At 48.0% G+C, this 19,682-nt stretch overlaps 1 protein-coding gene across 2 annotated transcripts; it reads left to right on the top strand.

The window, feature by feature from the left end:
- The first annotated feature begins 225 nt into the window (after positions 1–225).
- LOC105869261 (prothymosin alpha) lies at positions 226–18,041 on the top strand. 2 transcript variants are annotated; one of them, XM_076006039.1, is made up of 6 exons: positions 226–497; positions 11,169–11,237; positions 11,480–11,564; positions 11,995–12,068; positions 12,638–15,892; positions 16,043–18,041. In XM_076006039.1, the coding sequence occupies exons 1-5, from the start codon at positions 453–455 to the stop codon at positions 13,673–13,675; spliced, it is 1,311 nt and encodes a 436-aa protein (XP_075862154.1). In that variant the 5' UTR covers positions 226–452; the 3' UTR covers positions 13,676–15,892; positions 16,043–18,041. The 2 variants fall into 2 exon arrangements, with proteins under 2 accessions (XP_075862154.1, XP_075862153.1); XM_076006038.1 differs by having other exon boundaries at positions 11,477–11,564.
- Positions 18,042–19,682: the final 1,641 nt, after the last annotated feature.

Raw genomic sequence — 19,682 nt, 5'->3', positions numbered from 1 at the left:
CCCTGCAAAACAGCGGCGGGAGCGCGCGTCCCCCCTCCCCCGCGCTCCCCCCCTCCCCCGCGTCCTCGGGCCCGCGCGGTTGAGAACCCGCAATCTCAGGCCTAGCTAGAACGACAGTGCGGCGGCGGCCGCGCAGAGCGGGATGCGGAGAGGCTCTGCCGCTTTAAGCCCGCTTGGCCATTGTTCGGAATCGAGCCAATCAGCGAGCGCCTGCTCCCTGCGCTCACCCAATAGGGTTCGGGCAATGGAGCCAGAGTCCGGTCCACTAGTCTATAGGACCGGTTCTGGCTGCTGCGAAAAGCCATCTTTGCATTGTCCCGGTGCCGGCTTCCTGCTCGCCGCAGCCACCTCCCCGCCGCCGCCGCCGCCGCCGCGGACTCCGCAGCTTGACCGCCAGGGTCCCCGAACCCGCGCTTGCGTGGCTGCCCCCTGCATCGCCGGCGCGCCCCACCATGGCCGACGCTCCCGTGGACACCAGCGCCGAGACCACCTCTGAGGTGAGGCTGACGGCGCCGCGCCCTCGGGTCCGGGCCCGGCGGGGCTGCCCCGAGGCCGCTGGGGCTCCCCCGCTGCGGAGCCCTCCCGCCCCAGGGCGCGGCCCCCACGCAGCCCGCTTGCCGGGCCGTGAATTCCTACGCGGGTGGATAAAGATGTCTCAACAAAGGGTAGGGTCGGTTTAAGTAAAAAGCTTATTTTACCGTAAGATTAGATAGTTTTAAGTGAAGTATCCCAAGAATGGAAAAACAAGCACCACACGTACTCACCAGCAAACTGGTATTAACTGATCAGCCCCTAAGTGGACACACAGGAATAACATTTATCGGGTATTGGGCAGGTGGGAGGGGAGGAGGGGACCGGCACGTGACGAGTGAGATGTGCACCGTCTGGGGGATGGCCACGCTTGAAGCTCTGACGTGGGGGGGGGGCAAGGGCATCATCTGTAACCTTGAAATTTGTACCCCCATAATATGCTGAAATAATAAAAAAAGATTAGGTAGTTTTAAAGAAAGAAAGTTTATTTTATGTCCCAAAGATGGGAAGGGCTCGACACACGAGAAAGAAGTGTCCGCCCTGGAATAAGTGATTTGGCGTTTTTATTAGGGGGTAAAGAGAAAGAAAAAATAGTTATTGCTGTCAGCTGATAACAAAAACAGGTATGAAGCAGCAGTGTTTGCTTTTTTCTTTTTTTCTTTTTTGCTAGGCCAGCTTGGAAATGTATTTCTGGCAGGAAATGACGTGGAAAGCTGCATCCCTACTGTCTGTTCAGGGTTCTTCAAGGATGTAGAAAAAACTTTCAAAAACAATTTAAGCCCTTTGATCAAACAAAGGGGCAGTTGTGCTGTGATCTTTCTCTTCAAAGGGATAATTATGTGTTGTGAGTTTATTCCGTTTACTTTTCCGTTTGATAGTTTGTCTTTCCTTGTTAGGTAGTTTATTAACGAGGCCATCCTTTCATCCCCCTACTCTTTTTGGTTAAAATTAAAATTCTTTTTTTTTTTTTCTGAGACAGAGTCTCACTTTGTTGCCCAGGCTAGAGTGAGTGCCATGGTGTCAGCCCAGCTCACAGCAACCTCAAACTCCTGGGCTCAAGCAATCCTCCTGCCTCAGCCTCCCGAGTAGCTGGGACTACAGGCATGTGCCACCATTCCCAGCTAATTTTTTCTATATATATTAGTTGGCCAATTAATTTCTTTCTATTTATAGTAGAGACAGGGTCTCGCTCTTGCTCAGGCTGGTTTCAAACCCCTGACCTCCAGCAATCCGCCGGCCTTGGCCTCCCAGAGTGCTAGGATTACAGGCGTGAGCCACCACACCTGGCCAAAATTAAAATTCTTTATTAGTGAACTCAGAAACAGGGGAACTTGGACAGAGGTCGCATCTCCGGTAACTTTTTCCTACTGGCTTAGGGAGGTAGAGATGTCCCTGTGGAGAGTCCATCTGAGGGTCATGAAGGGGGAGGGGTTGAAAAGAGTGTGGTCTTAAAAGTGAGATTAGAAGCAGAATGGGTGTTTCACTGTAGAGAAACAGGGCTTGGCTGTGTGCGGTGGCTCACGCCTGTAATCCTAGCACTCTGGGAGGCTGAGGCGGGCGGATTTCTCGAGGTCAGGAGTTCGAAACCAGCCTGAGCAAGAGCGAGACCCCGTCTCTACTATAAATAGAAAGAAATTGGCCAACTAATATATATAAAGTTAGCCAGGCATTGTGGTGCATGCCTGTTAATCCCAGCTACTTGGGAGGCTGAGGCAGTAGGATCGCTTGAGTCCAGGAGTTTGAGGTTGCTGTGAGCTGGGCTGATGCCACGGCACTCACTCTAGCCTGGGCAACAAAGCGAGACTCTGTCTCAAAAAAAAAAAAAAAAAAAAAGAGAAACAGTTAGGGCTTGAATTTGGTTTTGTATGAATGTTATCAGATAGAATGTAGGGTCCTAATATGAATATCAGAAACAGAGCCACTCGGGCCCCCAAGAAATCTGTTAACTAAGAAAACTGAGGCCACACTTGGGGAGACGAGTTTTCAGTTTTGAATGTTAGGGTTCCCAGCATGGGCAAAGGACAGGTGAGGCCTGCTATGTAAGCTTGGATGTGGCAACATTCATAGAGCGACAAGAGAAGTATAAATAGGAAGAAAAGGGGGATAAGAAGCCATATATACCACAGCATATTATTAAAGCTAATGGTTTTGAGGCTTCTGTTGAGTGAATCCGAGCCTGGTATCTGTGATGGGCTGGCAGTGCAGGTTGGTGGATTTTCAGGGGGTTTGCAGTGTATGGAAGCAGGTTTTTCTGGAGGATCTGTAGGTTTGAGTTGGGAGAGATGAATCCAGGATAGGATCCCCAGAAGCTCAGCTGTAGTGGGAGTAGTGAGAATTATTTAAGAGGAACTCTCTATGAAGGGTGGAATGGGCTTAGTTTATAGTACTGGGGGATCTTTAAGTAAAACATAGTCTCCAGGCTGTAAATGTTGCAGTCCATAAAAATTAAGAGGTTGAGGTTGAAGATGGCTATAGTGAGTTTTACTGCTGGCAGGTAGGTATCAAATGGAGGGCAAAGGTGGAAACTGAGGTGAAAGGGGACAGGAGAACAGAATGCCCATACCATACATAAGTTTAGAGGGGCTAAGGAACAAAGACACCCTAGGGAGATGTAGATTCTGAACTCATTTCCATCTCTGAAAATCGACCCTTACAATCTCACATGCCCATCTCTTTTCAGATAGTCCCTGGGCTTAGAAGGGGGATATTTTAGTAGCAGGGCTTTGGCAGTGAGTAACAGGTTTGAGCTAGGTGGGATTTAGTAGTTTTAGATCTTGGAGATACCAGGTAAATTTGTTATTTACTCAGTAGCTGTCATGACTGTGGAAAACAAAGCATGAAAAGAGCACTTGAATTAGCGAGGATGTGTCCAGGGTCGTGATTGAACAGTATGATGTAGTGGAATGTGAATAAGAAAAACTAGTGCCTCGAATAGGGGAAAAATGGACTCTTAGCAACTATATGAGAAATTTTTTGACCATATCAAATAATGTAGCATAAAACACTTGTCACAAAACAGGATCACAGGTTGCCATAAAATTATAGTCATTTATCTAGCTAAACTGATAATCAAAAGATTTCAAGAGGCAAAAAAATGTTTTCTCTTTGATAGAGACTTAGCTTCTCAAACAATCATAAGACCTAGTATAGACAAGCTGGAATATAAATCAATAAGGAGACAAAACGAATCTTTTTCTTTAGTTTTTTTTTTTTTTTGAGACAGAGTCTCGCTTTGTTGCCCAGGCTAGAGTGAGTGCCGTGGTGTCAGCCTAGCTCACAGCAACCTCAAACTCCTGGGCTTAAGCAATCTTTCTGTCTCAGTCTCCTGAGTAGCTGGGACTACAGGCATGCGCCACCATGCCCAGCTAATTTTTTCTATATATATTAGTTGGCCAATTAATTTCTTTCTATTTATAGTAGAGATGGGGTCTCTCTCTTGCTCAGGCTGTTTTTGAACTCCTGACCTTGAACAATACTCCCACCTTGGCCTCCCAGAGTGCTAGGATTACAGGTGTGAGCCACCAGGCCCAGCCTTTTTCTTTAGTTTTAAATGAGTTTTTAAAACATTTACATTGTTGCTGAAGCTGGCTGCTCCAAGTAACCTTGATTTAGTGAACTTTATCTCAGCACCAGTAAATTAGCAACTGCAGTTTTAAGCAGGCAGAAAATAGAGAGCTTAACAAACTCTTCATTTTAACCCTATAGCAGCAGATTGACCATTTGAGCTCTGAACTTTTTGATGTAATTTATCTTTTAGTTAAAACTTGTGCACAAGGATTGGCCATAACCAGCTAGAGTGACAGAAAGCATGGCATGTCTTTGAACCCTTCCATTTATACAAATACTTATAAATAGAGGCATCATAAACCAACTGGGTTGTCCAGTGGGGTCATTCTTATTTTTTTTTTTTTTGAGACAAGAGTCTCGCTTTGTTGCCTAGGCTAGAGTGAGTGCCGTGGCATCAGCCTAGCTCACAGCAACCTCAAACTCCTGGGTTCAAGCAATCCTTCTGCCTCAGCCTCCCAAGTGGCTGGGACTACAGGCATGCGCCACCATGCCCGGCTAATTTTTTCTATATATATTAGTTGGCCAATTAATTTCTTTCTATTTATAGTAGAGACGGGGTCTCGCTCTTGCTCAGGCTGGTTTCGAACTCCTGACCTTGAGCAATCCGCCCGCCTCGGCCTCCCAGAGAGCTAGGATTACAGGCGTGAGCCACCGCGCCCGGCCATTCTTATTTTTAATAATTTTTGAAGTATTTGTTTTCCACTTTTCTTTAAAAGAAGCAGCCATACTAGTCTAGGGTTTAGTGTAGTGGATCAGAGTATGCCAGTTGTAGGTGGGACTCAACAGTGTTTCACCACTGAGTCATTTTCACCCTCTTACATGTCTCAGTTTCTCTCTTTGGGGGTCTATTATTTCTTTCTTTCTTTTTCTTTTTTTTTTTTGGAGACAGAGTCTCACTTTGTTGCCCAGGCTAGAGTGAGTGCCGTGGCATTAGCCTAGCTCACAGCAACCTCAAAGTCCTGGGCTCAAGCGATCCTACTGCCTCAGTCTCCTGAGTAGCTGGGACTACAGGCATGTGCCACCATGCCCGGCTAATTTTTTCTATATATATTAGTTAGCCCATTAATTTCTTTCTATTTATAGTAGAGATGGGATCTTGCTCTTGCTCAGGCTGGTTTTGAACTCCTGACCTCGAGCAATCCGCCCACCTCAGCCTCTCAGAGTGCTAGGATTACAGGTATGAGCCACTGTGCCCGGCCGGGGGTCTATTACTTCTAAGAGGGCTCAAAACATTGAGTGTTCAGCTCTTATATGTGTTTCCTGGTTGAGCCTTCTTTTAATTTTGTTGGCAGAGTGGTTCCTATTATAGGGTCACTCGTGCCTCTGAGAATCACCCCAGGCAACTCCCACTCATCCCCAGCCCCTCCGTCACCCAGGGGTGGCTTTTGGCTGGGAGTAGATTGCTCTTTCTCTTTGGAGTAGAGGAACTCAATCTCTCTTATCTACAAACAGAACAGTTGGTTTTCTGCTTTTGCAAGTGCACAGAAAAGCCAATTGAGATTAATTTTGGGATAAAAAGCAATGGAGAAGATCCTTTAAAAGCCATATATACCACAGGATATTATTAAAGCCATAGGTGGTTGAATCAAAATTAGGATCCCAAATGACAAATTCCTAGGACAAGAACCAATAGTTCTGAATAAAGCAAGGACCATCAACTCTTTAAAATTTTTTAGGCAACATAAGAGTAAAAGCCAAAATATCAAAGGTGAGGCTAAAAAATTAACTTACAGGCATTGAATTACTACATTTTTGGATTTAGTTTGCAGAGTTGTAGCAAATATAAACATTGTTAACCATTTAAGCTAAAGAACTTAGAGACTTTTGTTGTGTCATGATATTTTAGTCATCTTAATAATTTGTCCTAAGGTGGCTGATAAATTCTTTAATCTCCTTCTGTACAAACCCCATAACTGAGAACATAAACCTTTGTTGCTTTAACCAGGAAATTTCCCTTTTAATTATAGTCACTTGATCACATAAAACATTTCTTTATACATTCCTGTCTATGAACCTTATCTCAATTTGCATGGACCACTGACAACATACTTAAGCTTTCTGTTTTGTTTAACCTTTTTTTTTTTTTTTTGAGACAGAGTCTTGCTTGTTGCCCCGGCTATAGTGAGTGACGTGGCGTCAGCCTAGCTCACAGCAACCTCAAACTCCTGGGCTCAAGCAATCCTGCTGCCTCAGCCTCCCGAGTAGCTGGGACTACAGGCATGCGCCACCATGCCCGGCTAATTATATATATATATATTAGTTGGCCAATTAATTTCTTTCTGTTTATAGTAGAGATGGAGTCTCGCTCTTGCTCAGGCTGTTTTCCAACTCCTGACCTCGAGCAATCCGCCCGCCTAGGCCTCCCAGAGTGCTAGGATTACAGGCGTGAGCCACCGGGCCCAGCCTGTTTAACCTTTCTTACCAAAAGTATGCTTCTACATGCGTTGCATTTCTGCATCTCCCCGACTCCTACTTTACTAGTCACGCTCTATCCTGCTCTTACTTTCCCCCTAAATTTATATTTTGAAAGCATAGAGTTAGGATATTAGGCCTAGATAAAGGAAAAAAGAAGGTTGTATGTAAAATCTCAGTCAATTCTTTTTCCACGAGCCTGAGAAAGGAAGCCCGAGAAGGTGTTAAAGGAGTTGGGTGTTTAACTGAACCGACGGATCATTTTTTAGTAGAGGGATAATTGGGAAGCATTAAAAAGGAGTGAGCCAAGGGGCTGTAGAGTACACATAGGTTTGCATTTTGCCTTCCATTCTGATGATGGAGGTAGGGTAGGAAAATAGAGGCCCTGAAAATTCAGGAAGAGTAAAGTTAGTCGCTCTGGTGTCTATTAAAATCAGTTTGCTTACCTGTGACAGAGAGAGTGTTACTCAAGGCTCGGCCATCTCGATGTTGTGCAGTGAAGTTGGTTGTGAAGCCGGGGTCTGGCCGTTAGACTGAAGCAGTCCCAGAAGACATGTGGGTGTGGTGATGTCGGCTCAGGGGGGCCCATCGGTTCCGGAAGGTGAGTGCAGTCCCCTGTTTTTAAGGAGAGAGCACTCCCGCTTCCAGCGCCCCTCCGTTTGCAGAGAGGGCAGGGTTGGTTGGCGGAGGCCTTCTGTGGCACGGCTTACTCCAGGGGCCTAGCTGGTTGCAGCAAAAGCAGGCCTTAGTCCCCGGAGAAGAGCATGGTCCTGAGGTCTTCTTGCCTGAGTCCCCAGGGTAACTCTGTGTCTGAAAAGCTCTTTCTACAGTGGTAGCCACCATCTGGCAAACTTCTTTCTGCTCTCGGGGCCCACTGCTGGTCCCGCTTTCTCTTTTCCTCCTTTTATCTCTGTTATCAAAGACCTTGAAGACCAGGTTTAAACGTTCCACTTATGAAACAGGAGGTCCCTTTTCAAGTTTTTGGCATTTTTGCCAAATATCGCATTGACTGGGAGATGAAGTATATTGGTAGGATTGTCCCTCTCTGGTGTCAGGATCTAAATTAGTAAAGAGCAAGTGGCCTCACTCATGACAGATAAAAGGCTGGACTTTTATCTTGGCTCTGAGTAATTTACAATGCTCTGTGACCAGTCAACCTCCTGGAGAGGGAACTAGTGTACAGGTGGGGGAGGCGTTTGGAACAGCCGGCCAGAGTGAGTGCAGCCAGGCGAGAGTGGTGATGGAGAAGAAGCAGGAGGGACAGCTGAAAGGGAAAAATCATCTGGAAGGCGAAGACAGTGGGAGAGATGTCAGGAGTAAGAAGTGACATGTGGCAGGCAGAATGAAGATCAGGAAGTTTAGCAAGTTCAAGGAAAGCCTGAAAGTAGAGGATTTCAGAGCCCTTGCCAAGCCAGCGCCAATAGAAGATTGAGTGGCAGAATAGTAGTATGATTAAGAAATCCCTTTTGGGCCGGGCGTGGTGGCTCACGCCTGTAATCCTAGCACTTTGGGAGGCTGAGGCGGGCGGATTGCTCAAGGTCAGGAGTTCGAAACCAGCCTGAGCGAGACCCCGTCTCTACCAAAAATAGAAATAAATTAATTGACCAACTAAAAATATATATACAAAAAATTAGCCGGGCATGGTGGTGCATGCCTGTAGTCCCAGCTACTCGGGAGGCTGAGGCAGTAGGATCGCTGAGCCCCGGAGATTGAGGTTGCTGTGAGCCAGGCTGACGCCACGGCACTCACTCTAGCCTGGGCAACAAAGTGAGACTCTGTCTCAAAAAAAAAAAAAAAAAAAAAGAAATCCCTTTTGGAGCCAAATCTCTTGGCTATTTAATTTACACCTCAGTGCAGAGTCTTTAGATGGAGCTGACTGTTGCCCAAAATAAAAGAAAAGGACTTTTTAGAGATGGTCATATGTGGATATAAAAAAAGGTCTGAGGGGGTGTCCCTGACTCAGATGACCTTTGGAGCTCTGCTCAGACATCAGGCGTCCCTGACTCTTGAGTCAGACTGGAACCTAGAGATCTGGCCAGAAAACAGGCGTCCCTGACTTCTGACCAAGACCCCGAGTTCTTCCCCATAGCCAGGCATCCCTGGGTCTGGGTGAAGACCGATAAGGGCGGTGAGGAGGCATAAGGCCCTCCAAAGCGCCCCCCACGGGGAAAGGGCGGTTAGCAAGCATACCTCTACCGCACCCCCTAAGTGGTAGAACGGGCACTGGGTTTCCCTTTTAGACCAAACCTAGACAAAAGCTACCACTTCCAACCTCAAGCATATAGCCGCTTCGCTTCCAGAGACTAATAGACGCCCCAAATTCTGAATGAGACCATTGAGAATGGAACAGGGGAAGGAGCAGCCTCAAGACAGAAGCAGAATAGTGAGCTTTTTGTATGGAGGCAGAGAAGGGACTTAACTTCCATGTACCAGGGATAGAAAAATGAAGTCCCTGTTCAGGCCACCAAAACGTTAAGAGTGTGCATTTGTATGTGGGTGGAGAAAGATTTCTCAACATAAAGATTAGGATAGTTTTTAAGTAAAAGGTTTATTTTACTTTAAAGATTAGAATAGTTTTACAGAAAGAAAGTTTACTTCCCAAAGGTGGGAGGGGTGCGACATGCGAGAAGGAAGGGAGAAGCACTGGGATAAGGGTTTGTGGTTTTATTAGGAGGTAAAAAGAAAGAATAGTTATGGCTGTCAGCTGATAACAGAAACAGGTGTGGAGTGGCCGTGTTAGCTTTTTCCATTTTTATTCTCTTCGGTGAGGCCGGCTTGTCAGAGTCCTTGGAAATGTGGTTCTGACAGGAACTAAGCCGGCAGAGAGCTCGCACCCCTGCCATCTGTTCAAACCTGGCACCATGATGGTTCTGGAGTCAGCCATACAGGGACAAAAAGTGCGGAGGTACCAATTCTGATAACTCTCCACCCTTTCTCAGAAAAATCATGAATGTTCCACTCCCAGCATATCGTAAAATTGGGGAACCAACATAAAAAGGAGAAATTTCATTATGTTCAGGATCTCCTCCAAGCCCAGAGCAGACCTGTTCCTCCCCAGAACGGGCTTTTGCTTGGTAAAGCTTCCTTCTATCCTGCAATGAAGCTGCTTGTGTGTGTATGTGACTGACATGCCATTGGCTTGGTACCCCTACCCATTCATCCGCACTGGGAACCAAAGACGGGTGAACCGAGTCAGACTTGACAGCAAGGCCAGCACTGCCCACGGCCCCAAGTCCCCAGGCCCAGGGATGCCTTTGGTGGCCCTAGGCCATGCGCTCCTTGCGTGTGGTGCCCACAGAGGCCCACACAAGGCCTGCCAGGTGGTGGCTGTGGGCTTGCATGTTGTGGCCTCCCCACCCCCACCCACTTCCTTGGGTCTTGGCTGCCAGGCAGCTGGATTGGGTGGCTCCCAGCCTGGGGGCCAGAATGGCCGGAAGGAACACAGTGAGAGGTGGCCCAGGGCCACTCACTGGGCGAGTGGCTCCCTGAACCTGGGCCACTGGACTCCAGTTTGTGTTGGCAGACAGCTTGGGTGTGCCAGGTGGAAACAGTTACGGGGCTTTGGGGTACTCGGAGCTGCCCTGCCTTCGTGGTCTGCTCCGAGGCGAAGTCTGAGGACACGGAGCCGCTGTGCGGACGGCGAGAGTGGGGGGACAGCCGGTCGGTCCAGGCAGTGGCGGGCCCTGGGCATAGGGCAGGTCGCCTGCGGCTGCACCCATTTCTAGGCAACGGTTTGCGTCCTCCTGGGACAGCGGGATGTGGGGATCGGCGCGGTTTGGGTTTCTTCAGAGACCTGCGCGTGCCAGGGCCTGGACTTGGAGCCAGGCCGTGAGGGACTCTGGCTGGCCAGGTGGCCTCCCGCGCCTGCCCGTCCCAGGCTAGTCCACCCATCAGAGTTCTCCCGCCGTGCCAGGCCCCGCCCTCCAGCGCCTGATTGACAGGCGTACCTGCCGCCTCCCGGAGGGGGTGGGGGGCGGAGCGCCCCCTGGGTGGAAACGGCCTGTGACGACTTGTGGGAGTGTCTGCATCTCGCCTGCCCGGCCCGACGGGTTTGGGGCTGTGGTGCCACATGGTTCCTTTCCTAAGAAGATGAGGGAGTAGCGGGAGCCCCACGTGGGCCCGTTCTAGTCTGTGTTTGAGGGTCGGGAAATCGTGGGGAATCTGACCACAAACTCCGATATCCTTCCAGACTCGGTAACACACGACCCTTAGCTTTTTATTTTTTTGAAACAGAGGACAGAGTCTCACTCTGTTGCCCAGGCTAGAGTGCCGTGGCATCAGCCTAGCTCACAGCAACCTCAAACTCCTGGGCTCAAGCAATCCTCCTGCCTCAGCCTCCCGAGTAGCTGGGACTACAGGCATGCCCCACCATGCCCGGCTAATTTTTTGTATATATATTTTTAGTTGGTCAATTAATTTCTTTCTATTTTTAGTAGAGACAGGTCTCGCTCAGGCTTGATTCCAATGCCTGACCTTGAGCAATCCGCCCGCCTCAGCCTCCCAGAGTGCTAGGATTATAGGCGTGAGCCATCACACCTGGACTAACACGGGACCCTTAGCTTTGGCTGCACACATCAGCCTTTCGTCTCTAGTCCTCAGCCCCTTTGCCTGCCCTGGACTGCTCAGAAGACTCACTGGTTCCCTTTTCCCTTTTGAAGGACTTAAAGGAGAAGGAAGTTGTGGAGGAGGCAGAGAATGGACAAGACGCCCCTGCCAATGGGAACGCTGTGAGTGGCCAAGAAGTGTTTCCTGATCTGATTTTGGGTTTGGCCCAGGGCGGGAAAGGAGACCGAGGCCCTGGGCAGTTGTGGTGTCAGGGTTGCCACTGGACCTTGGTTGGAAGGGTCTCTTAGGTGCTCTGGAAGCATCAGGCAGCCCTGGAGGGAGGGGTGAGGGGGTGGGGGGCACAGCTGTGCTCTCTAGCCCCGGGCCAGCTAGTTAACTGCTGGGTGTGTGTTCTGTCGAGGAGAACAAGGAAAATGGGGAGCAGGAGGCTGACAATGAGGTAGATGAAGAAGAGAAAGAAGGTGGGGAGGAAGAGGAAGAAGGTGATGGTGAGTAGCCTTGTCTGGCAGTAGGGGAAGGGATGGGGGGTTCCCTGGGGAGGGACCGTGGTACCTGGGAACAGTGGCCTTGCACCTGTGGAGTCAGGGCCTCCGTTGTTTTGGGCTAGTGACATGGAGCTGTGCCACACACCCGCCCACACTCCACCCACACGCTTGCTCTGCCACTGGATGATCCTTGGGAGCTTTGAAAGCCTCTGACTACTTATCTGCTGGGCTGGCCTCTGCCCATGAGGCCACTTGGGCCCTGGCACTGTGACAAGTACATGGGTGGGTGTGGGTGCCTGACCTGTGCAGTTTGGGGGGCAGCAGAGGCAAGTCCAGGGACAATCCACCCTGACATATCTGTTCCTGGGAGAGTCTCCAGGGAGCCACAGTAGGAGGGCAGTGTGGTGTTTACCTGGTCCTTGATTCTCTCCAGGTGAAGAAGAGGATGGAGATGAAGATGAGGAAGCTGAGGCTGCCACAGGCAAACGGGCAGCTGAAGATGATGAGGTAGGGTCTGACTCAGGGATGGGGAACCTTAAGGCTACATGTGGCCCTCTTGGTCCTTGAGTGCAGCCTTTTGACTGAATCCTAATTTTACAGAACAAATCCTTTCATTTTTATTAATAAATTTTTGTCCATCTTTTAGATTTTTATTTTATTTTTAAAATGAATGCATTTAAAATACCAAAGAATAATATAAATTTCAACAAAATAATCCTACTAGATTGACTGGCACAATTAGAACATTAGTAAGCCATAAGGGCTAACTTGACAGCTGCTACACTCATGATTTAGTTCTAAGTTCCTCTGTCTGACTGCACCACTACTACATGTGGCTGTTTGGTGAGAGTTTATGGGGGTTGAGTGTTCCAGTTTGTTATCAGCTTTTGATAGCGTATACTGTATCTATAGTTATTAAGTATGAAATGTCCAATTTCCTTAAGTACTAAGTTTGAGAGTTAATGTCTGACATTTCACTTTGACACTTCTTGTTTTATTTTTATTGTGAAAGTACATCCTGAGTCTTGCAAACACATGTTTTGGCTTGTGATTATCTTTCAAATTTTTTTTTTTAGAGCAATTTTTGTGAAACCATGGATAAGTCAAAAATTCGTGTTATTTTTGAATATGAGTTTCGTCATGGAACCAATGCTTCACAGACAGCTCGAAATATAAATGAAGTGTTTGGGAAGGATGTGGCCAACGAACGCACAGTACGTCGATGGTTTGAGAAGTTCCGTTGTGGTGATTTTAATCTTGAAAATGAGCCACGTGGGCGACCTGAGACCAAAGTAGATAATGATGAGCTGAAAGCTGTAGTGGAAGCAAATCCATCTCAACCTACACGTGAGTTAGCAGCAAGGTTTGACGTTAGTATTCCAACAATACTGGACCATTTGAAACAAATTGGCAAGGTAAAGAAGCTGAATAGATGGGTTCCGCATGAATTAAGTGAGCGTCAGAAGAGAAATCGTCTCGAAGCTTGCCTTTGTTTGCTGTCACGACATAAAGGTGAGCCATTCCTACATCGTATTATTACATGTGATGAAAAATGGATTCTTTTTGACAATCGCAAGCGTTCAGCACGATGGTTGGATAAAGATGAAGTGCCAAAACACAGTCCAAAACTGCATAATCCTCAAAAAAAGCTAATGGTGTCTGTTTGGTGGTCCAGCGCTGGTATTATCCATTACAGCTTCATGAAACCTGGTCAGTTGATTACAGCAGATGTCTACTGCAAGCAGTTGGATGAAATGATGAGGATGCTTTCGATTAAACAGCCGAGATTGGTCGATAGAGACAGACCAATCCTCTTGCAAGACAACGCTCGACCACATGTCACACAAAGAACGCTGCTCAAACTACAGGAGCTGGATTTGGAAACTGTCTGTCATCCATCATATTCACCAGACCTTTCACCAACTGACTACCATTTTTTCCAGGCTTTGGACCGATACTTGGAAGGAAAAATATTCGGTTCTCAACAGGCTGTGGAAAATGCCTTTCGAGAGTTTATTGGTACTTGCTCTCCAGGCTTCTTCACTGCTGGCATAAGCAAGCTACCGTCAAGATGGCAAAATTGTGTTGATAGTTTAGGTGCATACTTTGATTAATTTTACTGCTTCTTGTTTGAAATATAATAAGCTACACTTTTGATTTGAAATCAGACATTTCATACATGATGACCTAAAATATTTGAAGTAGAATTTGTGAATAGTTGCACAGCTGGACAGTTTTTTTATTTTTTTTTTTTGAGACAGAGTCTTGCTTTGTAGCCCTGGGTAGATAGAGTACAGTGGTGTCATCAGAGCTCACTGAAACCTCAAACTCCTGGGCTCAAGCAATCCTCCTGCCTCAGCCTCCCAAGTAGCTGGGACTACAGGCATGTGCCACCATGCCCGTCTAATTTTTTTTATATATATATATACTTTTTAGTTATCCAGCTAGTTTCTTTCTATTTTTTTAGTAGAGATGGGGTCTCGCTTTTGCTCAGGTTGATCTTAAACTGCTGAGCTCAAACGATCTGCCTGCCTCCGCCTCCTAAGTAGCTGGGACTACAGGCATGTGCCACCATGCCCGGCTAATTTTTTTTATATATATATACATATTTTTTAGTTGTCCAGCTAGTTTCTATTTTTTTTTTAGTAGAGGTGGTATCTTGCTCTTGCTCAGGATGGTCTCGAACTCTTGAGCTCAAACGATCTGCCTGCCTCAGCCTCCCAGAGTGCTAGGATTACAGGCGTGAGCCACCATGCCTGGCTGCAAAGACAGTTCTATCAGGCAGCAATAAGACCTGGAAATAATGCCACTGAAGCAACTTATAAAGTAGTTTATATACTCCAGTGAAAAGGGAAGCCATTCAGTGATGTAGAAATTGTGAATGACTGCATTGTCAAAGACGTTGTAGGATGCTTAGAGCCCAATAACGTTTAAATACAAACAACTGCCTCTTTCAAGGAGAACCATAACTGATTGGCAGCATGAATTAATTAGCCCTTGACTTAATAGAACAACTTCATGTGGTACTTCAAAAGGAAAATATATATTGTTCAATCGCTTGGATGAATCAACTGATACTACTGACTCAGTGCAGGTTTTATACTTTATTCAGCTCAAAACAGAAGATTTTCCTCTGAAGAATTATTTACTTTGGGCACTGCTGGGATTAGAACACAGGGAATAGATATCTTCAGCAACTTTCCAGATAAATGTCATGAAATTGGACTGAATTTGGTAAATTTAGTGAATGTATGTACAAATGGTGCATCTTCTGTGATAGGAAAATATGAGGATTTATTGCACAGATAAAAAAAAAGTATTAACAGATCCAGATGCTCTCATTTCTTTTCATCGTATCTTACATCAGCAAAATCTCTGCTAAAGCTACTATTTTAAATGACATTTTGCAGCACATTATAAGTATTGTTAACTAGATTTGTGTAAGTGTAACACGACATCATCAAGTTCATAACATACTAGAGTTGAACAATGAGCTATTCAGTGTAAATTTGCGGTGGTATTCTAAAGTGCATTGGCTATTGCAGGGATAGGTGTTAGCCAAATTTTATCTCTGAGAGAACAGATAGTTAAATTTTGTGAAGAACAGAATCAGCAATGTGAATTATTGAAAAAAGATTTCTATAGGATGCAACATTTCTTTGTGATATCATGTCAAATCAAAATGACTTGAATATTTCTTTGCAAGGTAAAACTAAGCCTACACATGATATGTAGCAAAAATTCCAAGTATCTTGAAAAAAAAAAACTATCCTTTTTCAAAACACTTCTTTAGAAGGAAATTTCAGATGAGCATTTTCACCAATTAGCAAAGGTCATTGATGAGCGGGATGATATATGGGCATAATTTGAAGAATACGTAGCTGTAACAGACCTGTTAATTGGAGAATACAGTGAAAGGTTCACCGACTTTGAGAATCATGATATCAAATTAGCATTTCAGCCTCACCTTGATGTCACCAAGGCACCTAAAGAACTACAGATGGAATTGATTGAGGTCTCAGTAGATGACATTTTAAGTAAAAAAAAAATAAATAAAGTCATTGAGGCTAAGAAAGATCCAGTTGAAATATGGAAAAATGCAGTAGAAAAATCCACACCTTCAGCTACATGGCTGAAAATGCTTTCTTGCTTTCCAACCACTTAACTGCTTCAAATCTGCATTCCCCTACCTAACCCAAACCAAGACGCCCTGAAGGTCACAAATGACTGATGCCCTTCTAGAGGATCAACTGAAACTGGGGACCTCCATGCTGCAACCAGATATTCAAATGCTTGCCAACAAAAAGCAGACACAACAAAGTCTTTAAAAGGTTAGTTAACTTTAAAATTAACAAATAGTTCTCATTTTTTCAAATTACTAAGTACATGGTACTTAGTACATGGTACATTTTTATAAAATAATGTACGTTTTAAAGTATATTTAAGTGAAGTTTGTTGATTGTGGCTTTGTTTGATTACAGCTAAGTTAATGCAGCTTCCACCATGGAGAGGCTCCCACCCCTGGGCCGGATGCTTTTCCCAGCCTCGGATCTGACTGGAGAGTCACTGCCCTGGAAAGCCAGGCTGGAGGCTGCTCTTCCAGAGATGCCACTCGCCTGGTGAGCGTGCAGACGGCGGCCACTGGCTGTTGAGGAGAGACGCTGCACTTCCTCGGCCAGACAGGCAGAGTGTGCTGTGGCTGCTGGGCTGGATGTTGGTGCTTGGCCTCTTGGGATGGGGCAGCTGGTGGCTCCTTGGAAACAGATTGTGAGGGACCTGGATAGTCCCCTGCAGTGACAGGACACTATCAGGAGGGAAGAGCCTGGGAGAGGCCAGGGTAGACTGCATCACCTACGTTTAAGACCAAGTCCCCAACCCCCGAGTCCTGAGCCACCGAGACTGGCTGGCCCCGGCCAGCTCTCAGGCCCAAAGTTAGGTGACTGCTTTACCTTTGTACATCTGATGGTCTTTCTGTTCCTGTCCTATCTTGTTCCTCACCTTTCTCCACTCCAGGTTGGAACCTTATATTCTGTCCTCTGTGACTGATGTCTCCTGCCTCCGTTTACCTGTGTATTTGGCACTTCTGTGCTCTCGCAGTTCACCCTTGTTGGGCAGGGCCGGGGCCTGTTTCCTACACAGTCCCTCAAATTACTTTGAACAAGTGGCCTCTCATTTCAGCATTGCGGCCCAAAACTTATGTAGCTCATTTGCTCACCGGGCACCGAGGACAGGTGTCCGTCCAGGCGCTCGATGTCAGAGTCTGACAAGGGATTCTGAGTGCTGAGGCGTCTGGCAGCTCTGAAAGGGCAGCAGATGCCCACTGTCCCATGAGAATGCTGTCCTGAGGCCTACTGTGTGCCAGCGAGGGTGGCGGTGTGGGTCCAGAGGCCCCTTCGGGCAGTTTGCCCCGGAATGCGGTTAGAAACAGGACAAAGCCCGGAGGTCCAGGAGCCTCCCAGGCCGGAGTGGGGGGGGAGAGAGGGCTGAAAGGGGGGCCCTGCCTGCGGCACAGCCTGGAACACTTTTCCTCCTCCGCATAAATAGTTCCTGGCCAGTTGCCTTGGGAACCAGATTCAATTGACTGACGTCACTGGGCCGGCCATTGCATAGCAACCAGACAGAGCTTTCAGGCACCATGGTCACGGTTGCCATGGGGATGGTCGTTGGGTGTCTACCCACTCCCTTTGCCTCAGCTCTGGCCAGGAGCTGCTCTTCCCTGGCAGGAAAAGGCTCTGCCTGGCCTGCTGCAGCCCAGACACCCTCCTTGCCCCTTGGGCTGGCCGGGCTGCCATGGCCAAAGAAAGCCCCATTGTGGCCCAGCACACCCTGCGCCAGGGACATTTCTCTGACAGAGAGGCCTTTGTTCGCCCTCACCCCATCTGAACTTCTCTGTTCCAGCCTTGTTTTCTCACAGCGTCCCAACCTGGGTTCCTGTTCTGGTAACAGGAGCGGGTGACAGCACGGGGCGTTTTCATTCCCCTCCGCCTAGTCGCCCAGGAAATCTCTGAGCTTGGCCACCTGCCTCGGGGGAGGAGACACTGATCCTGCTCACTCCACTCTGCTCCCTTTCCTGGTTACCCTCCTCCCTCCTGTCCCTCCCGTGGCGTTTGTGCTGAGTGACGTTTTGCTCCACTGCTGCATCGGGGTCACCTGGACGGCCTGCACTGACCACCTCCAAGTTTCGGATGTGGGCCTTGTTCTTCGGGTGTCCCTGTCTCCGTTTGTCTGTTCCCACCACAGCAGAATGTGAAGTGCTGAGGCCAGCAAGCCCCGGCTGGGCGACAAAGGCCCAGGACCTCACGCAGGGGCAGGCAACCCGCCACCTCCATGTGTGGCTGGAGGAACCCTAACCATCTCTTGTTTGAGGACCTTGCTCGTCTTGTTCAGACTCAGTATGTTGGAGCCCATCTGTCGGAGGTGTTTTCCTCACCAAAAACTGCATTTTGAAAAGTACTAATAAAATATAGGTTAGTAGCAAAACCAGATTCTGGGGTGAATCCTGTTTCCTCCTTGGTTGACATTTGAAATTCAGAGATGCAAAGGAATAGCTTTTAGTCGGTGGAGGTACGGGCGTGGGGGTGGGGTACTGAGAGACCTGGATGCCTCGGCCCTTTCTAAAGCATGTGGTTAAAGGAAGGTTCTGGCCGTGTGCAGAGCATTCACAGATGAGCTCATGCGTAGTGGGTGGGCATGCCCCAGGGCCCAGAGCCTAGGAGTGGGCTCTGCGTGGCCTCGGGCAAACATCAGACCCCATCTGGGGTCCGGGCCTGTTATTGTGGGAAAAGCAGCTTTTATCTGCTGGGGAACCTTCAGAAACAGAGATTGAGGTTAGGGCAGTGCCACCTGCAGTGGGGGACTTAGGGGAGCCAGGAGAAACGGGCTGCCTCAAGTCCCTCTTCCCCTCTCTGGAAGGAGTGTGGCTTGGGTGGGGCAGAGTGGCTGCTCTGAGAGGTGCCAGGAGCGTGGGTGAGGCCGACCTCTACACATGTTCCGGGCTGGGCCAGCAGTCTTCCCCGCTGACTGATAGAGTGGAACAGGGGAAACCGAGCCCTCTCTACTCCGGTCTTGCAAGCCTGTGGGCCCGGAGCTTCCAGGAGCTGTGTTCCTGTGAGGAGCAGAAGCCTGGAGGAGAGGCTGAGGCACCATGGGAGGAAGATGAGATAGGCCATGGGGACAGTCCTGACTGCATTGAGTCCTGACTCCAGTCGTCCCCAAAGCCAGCTTCTTCCTAGCCCTTCCTGACCCAGCTCTGTGCCTGAGCTCCTACACCTTGAGTTTCCAAAACTTTCAGTTAAGAGACACCTATCCAGTGCACAGACAACATAAAACCCCAGCAAAGGAAGAAAACTGACATTTGTCATATGTCTGCTGTTAAATGCTGTCTTTAAAGTATGCGTTACTGATCGTAGCATCTCTGTGAGACAAATGGAAAACCCATTTTGCAGATGAGGAAACTGAGGTTTGGAGACTAAAGTCACAGTGTCCACTTTTTTAGGGTGCCACAGGGTGGGCCAACTTGCTTCCAGGTGCAAGGTCAGTGCTTACTGCCTGTCCAGAGATTCCCTCAAGCCAGCCCCGATCCCCGAAGGCCTTTGCGGTGGCTGGGTCCTTCCTGCAACCTGGGCCTGCTGTCATCTGAGTCCCAGAGAGCAGCATTGCCCTGCTGCTCGGTTCTGGCAGTGACCTCAGGTGAAGGAAGGGTCTGTGCCCCTCTGTCCTCCCGTCCTTGTTGCCAAGAGCTTCCTAGGGACACTTTCCCAGCCTGGGTCAGCTCAACAGTGGCATCTCAGGTTATATTGTGAACTGCCCCTTCTCTCAAGTGTCCCTCAGATCCCCAGGTGTAGTCAGCAAGATCCAGTCGCCTTAAGGAATGCCCTTGGTCTGGACAGCTCCTCGTGTTTCACTTAAATACTGTGTGCATAAGTTCTGAGCTTACCCTTGCTCTCCGTCACTTCCTCCGTGGGACTTGCCCTTACAGGTGACTGCTTTGTTCCAGACTCGCCCTTTTCCTTGACAGAAACTGTACCTCACCCACACCTGTAACATGAACCACAGCCACACAGTAATTTTAACCAATTAGCCACATACCCACAGACCAAATATAAGGATATTTTCCTTATA

This window comes from Microcebus murinus, chromosome 8, assembly GCF_040939455.1.
Source record: "Microcebus murinus isolate Inina chromosome 8, M.murinus_Inina_mat1.0, whole genome shotgun sequence".
NCBI classification, from domain to species: domain Eukaryota; kingdom Metazoa; phylum Chordata; class Mammalia; order Primates; family Cheirogaleidae; genus Microcebus; species Microcebus murinus.
The sequence above is the reverse complement of the archived record's forward strand: the minus strand, read 5'-3'. Positions and strand labels throughout refer to the sequence as shown.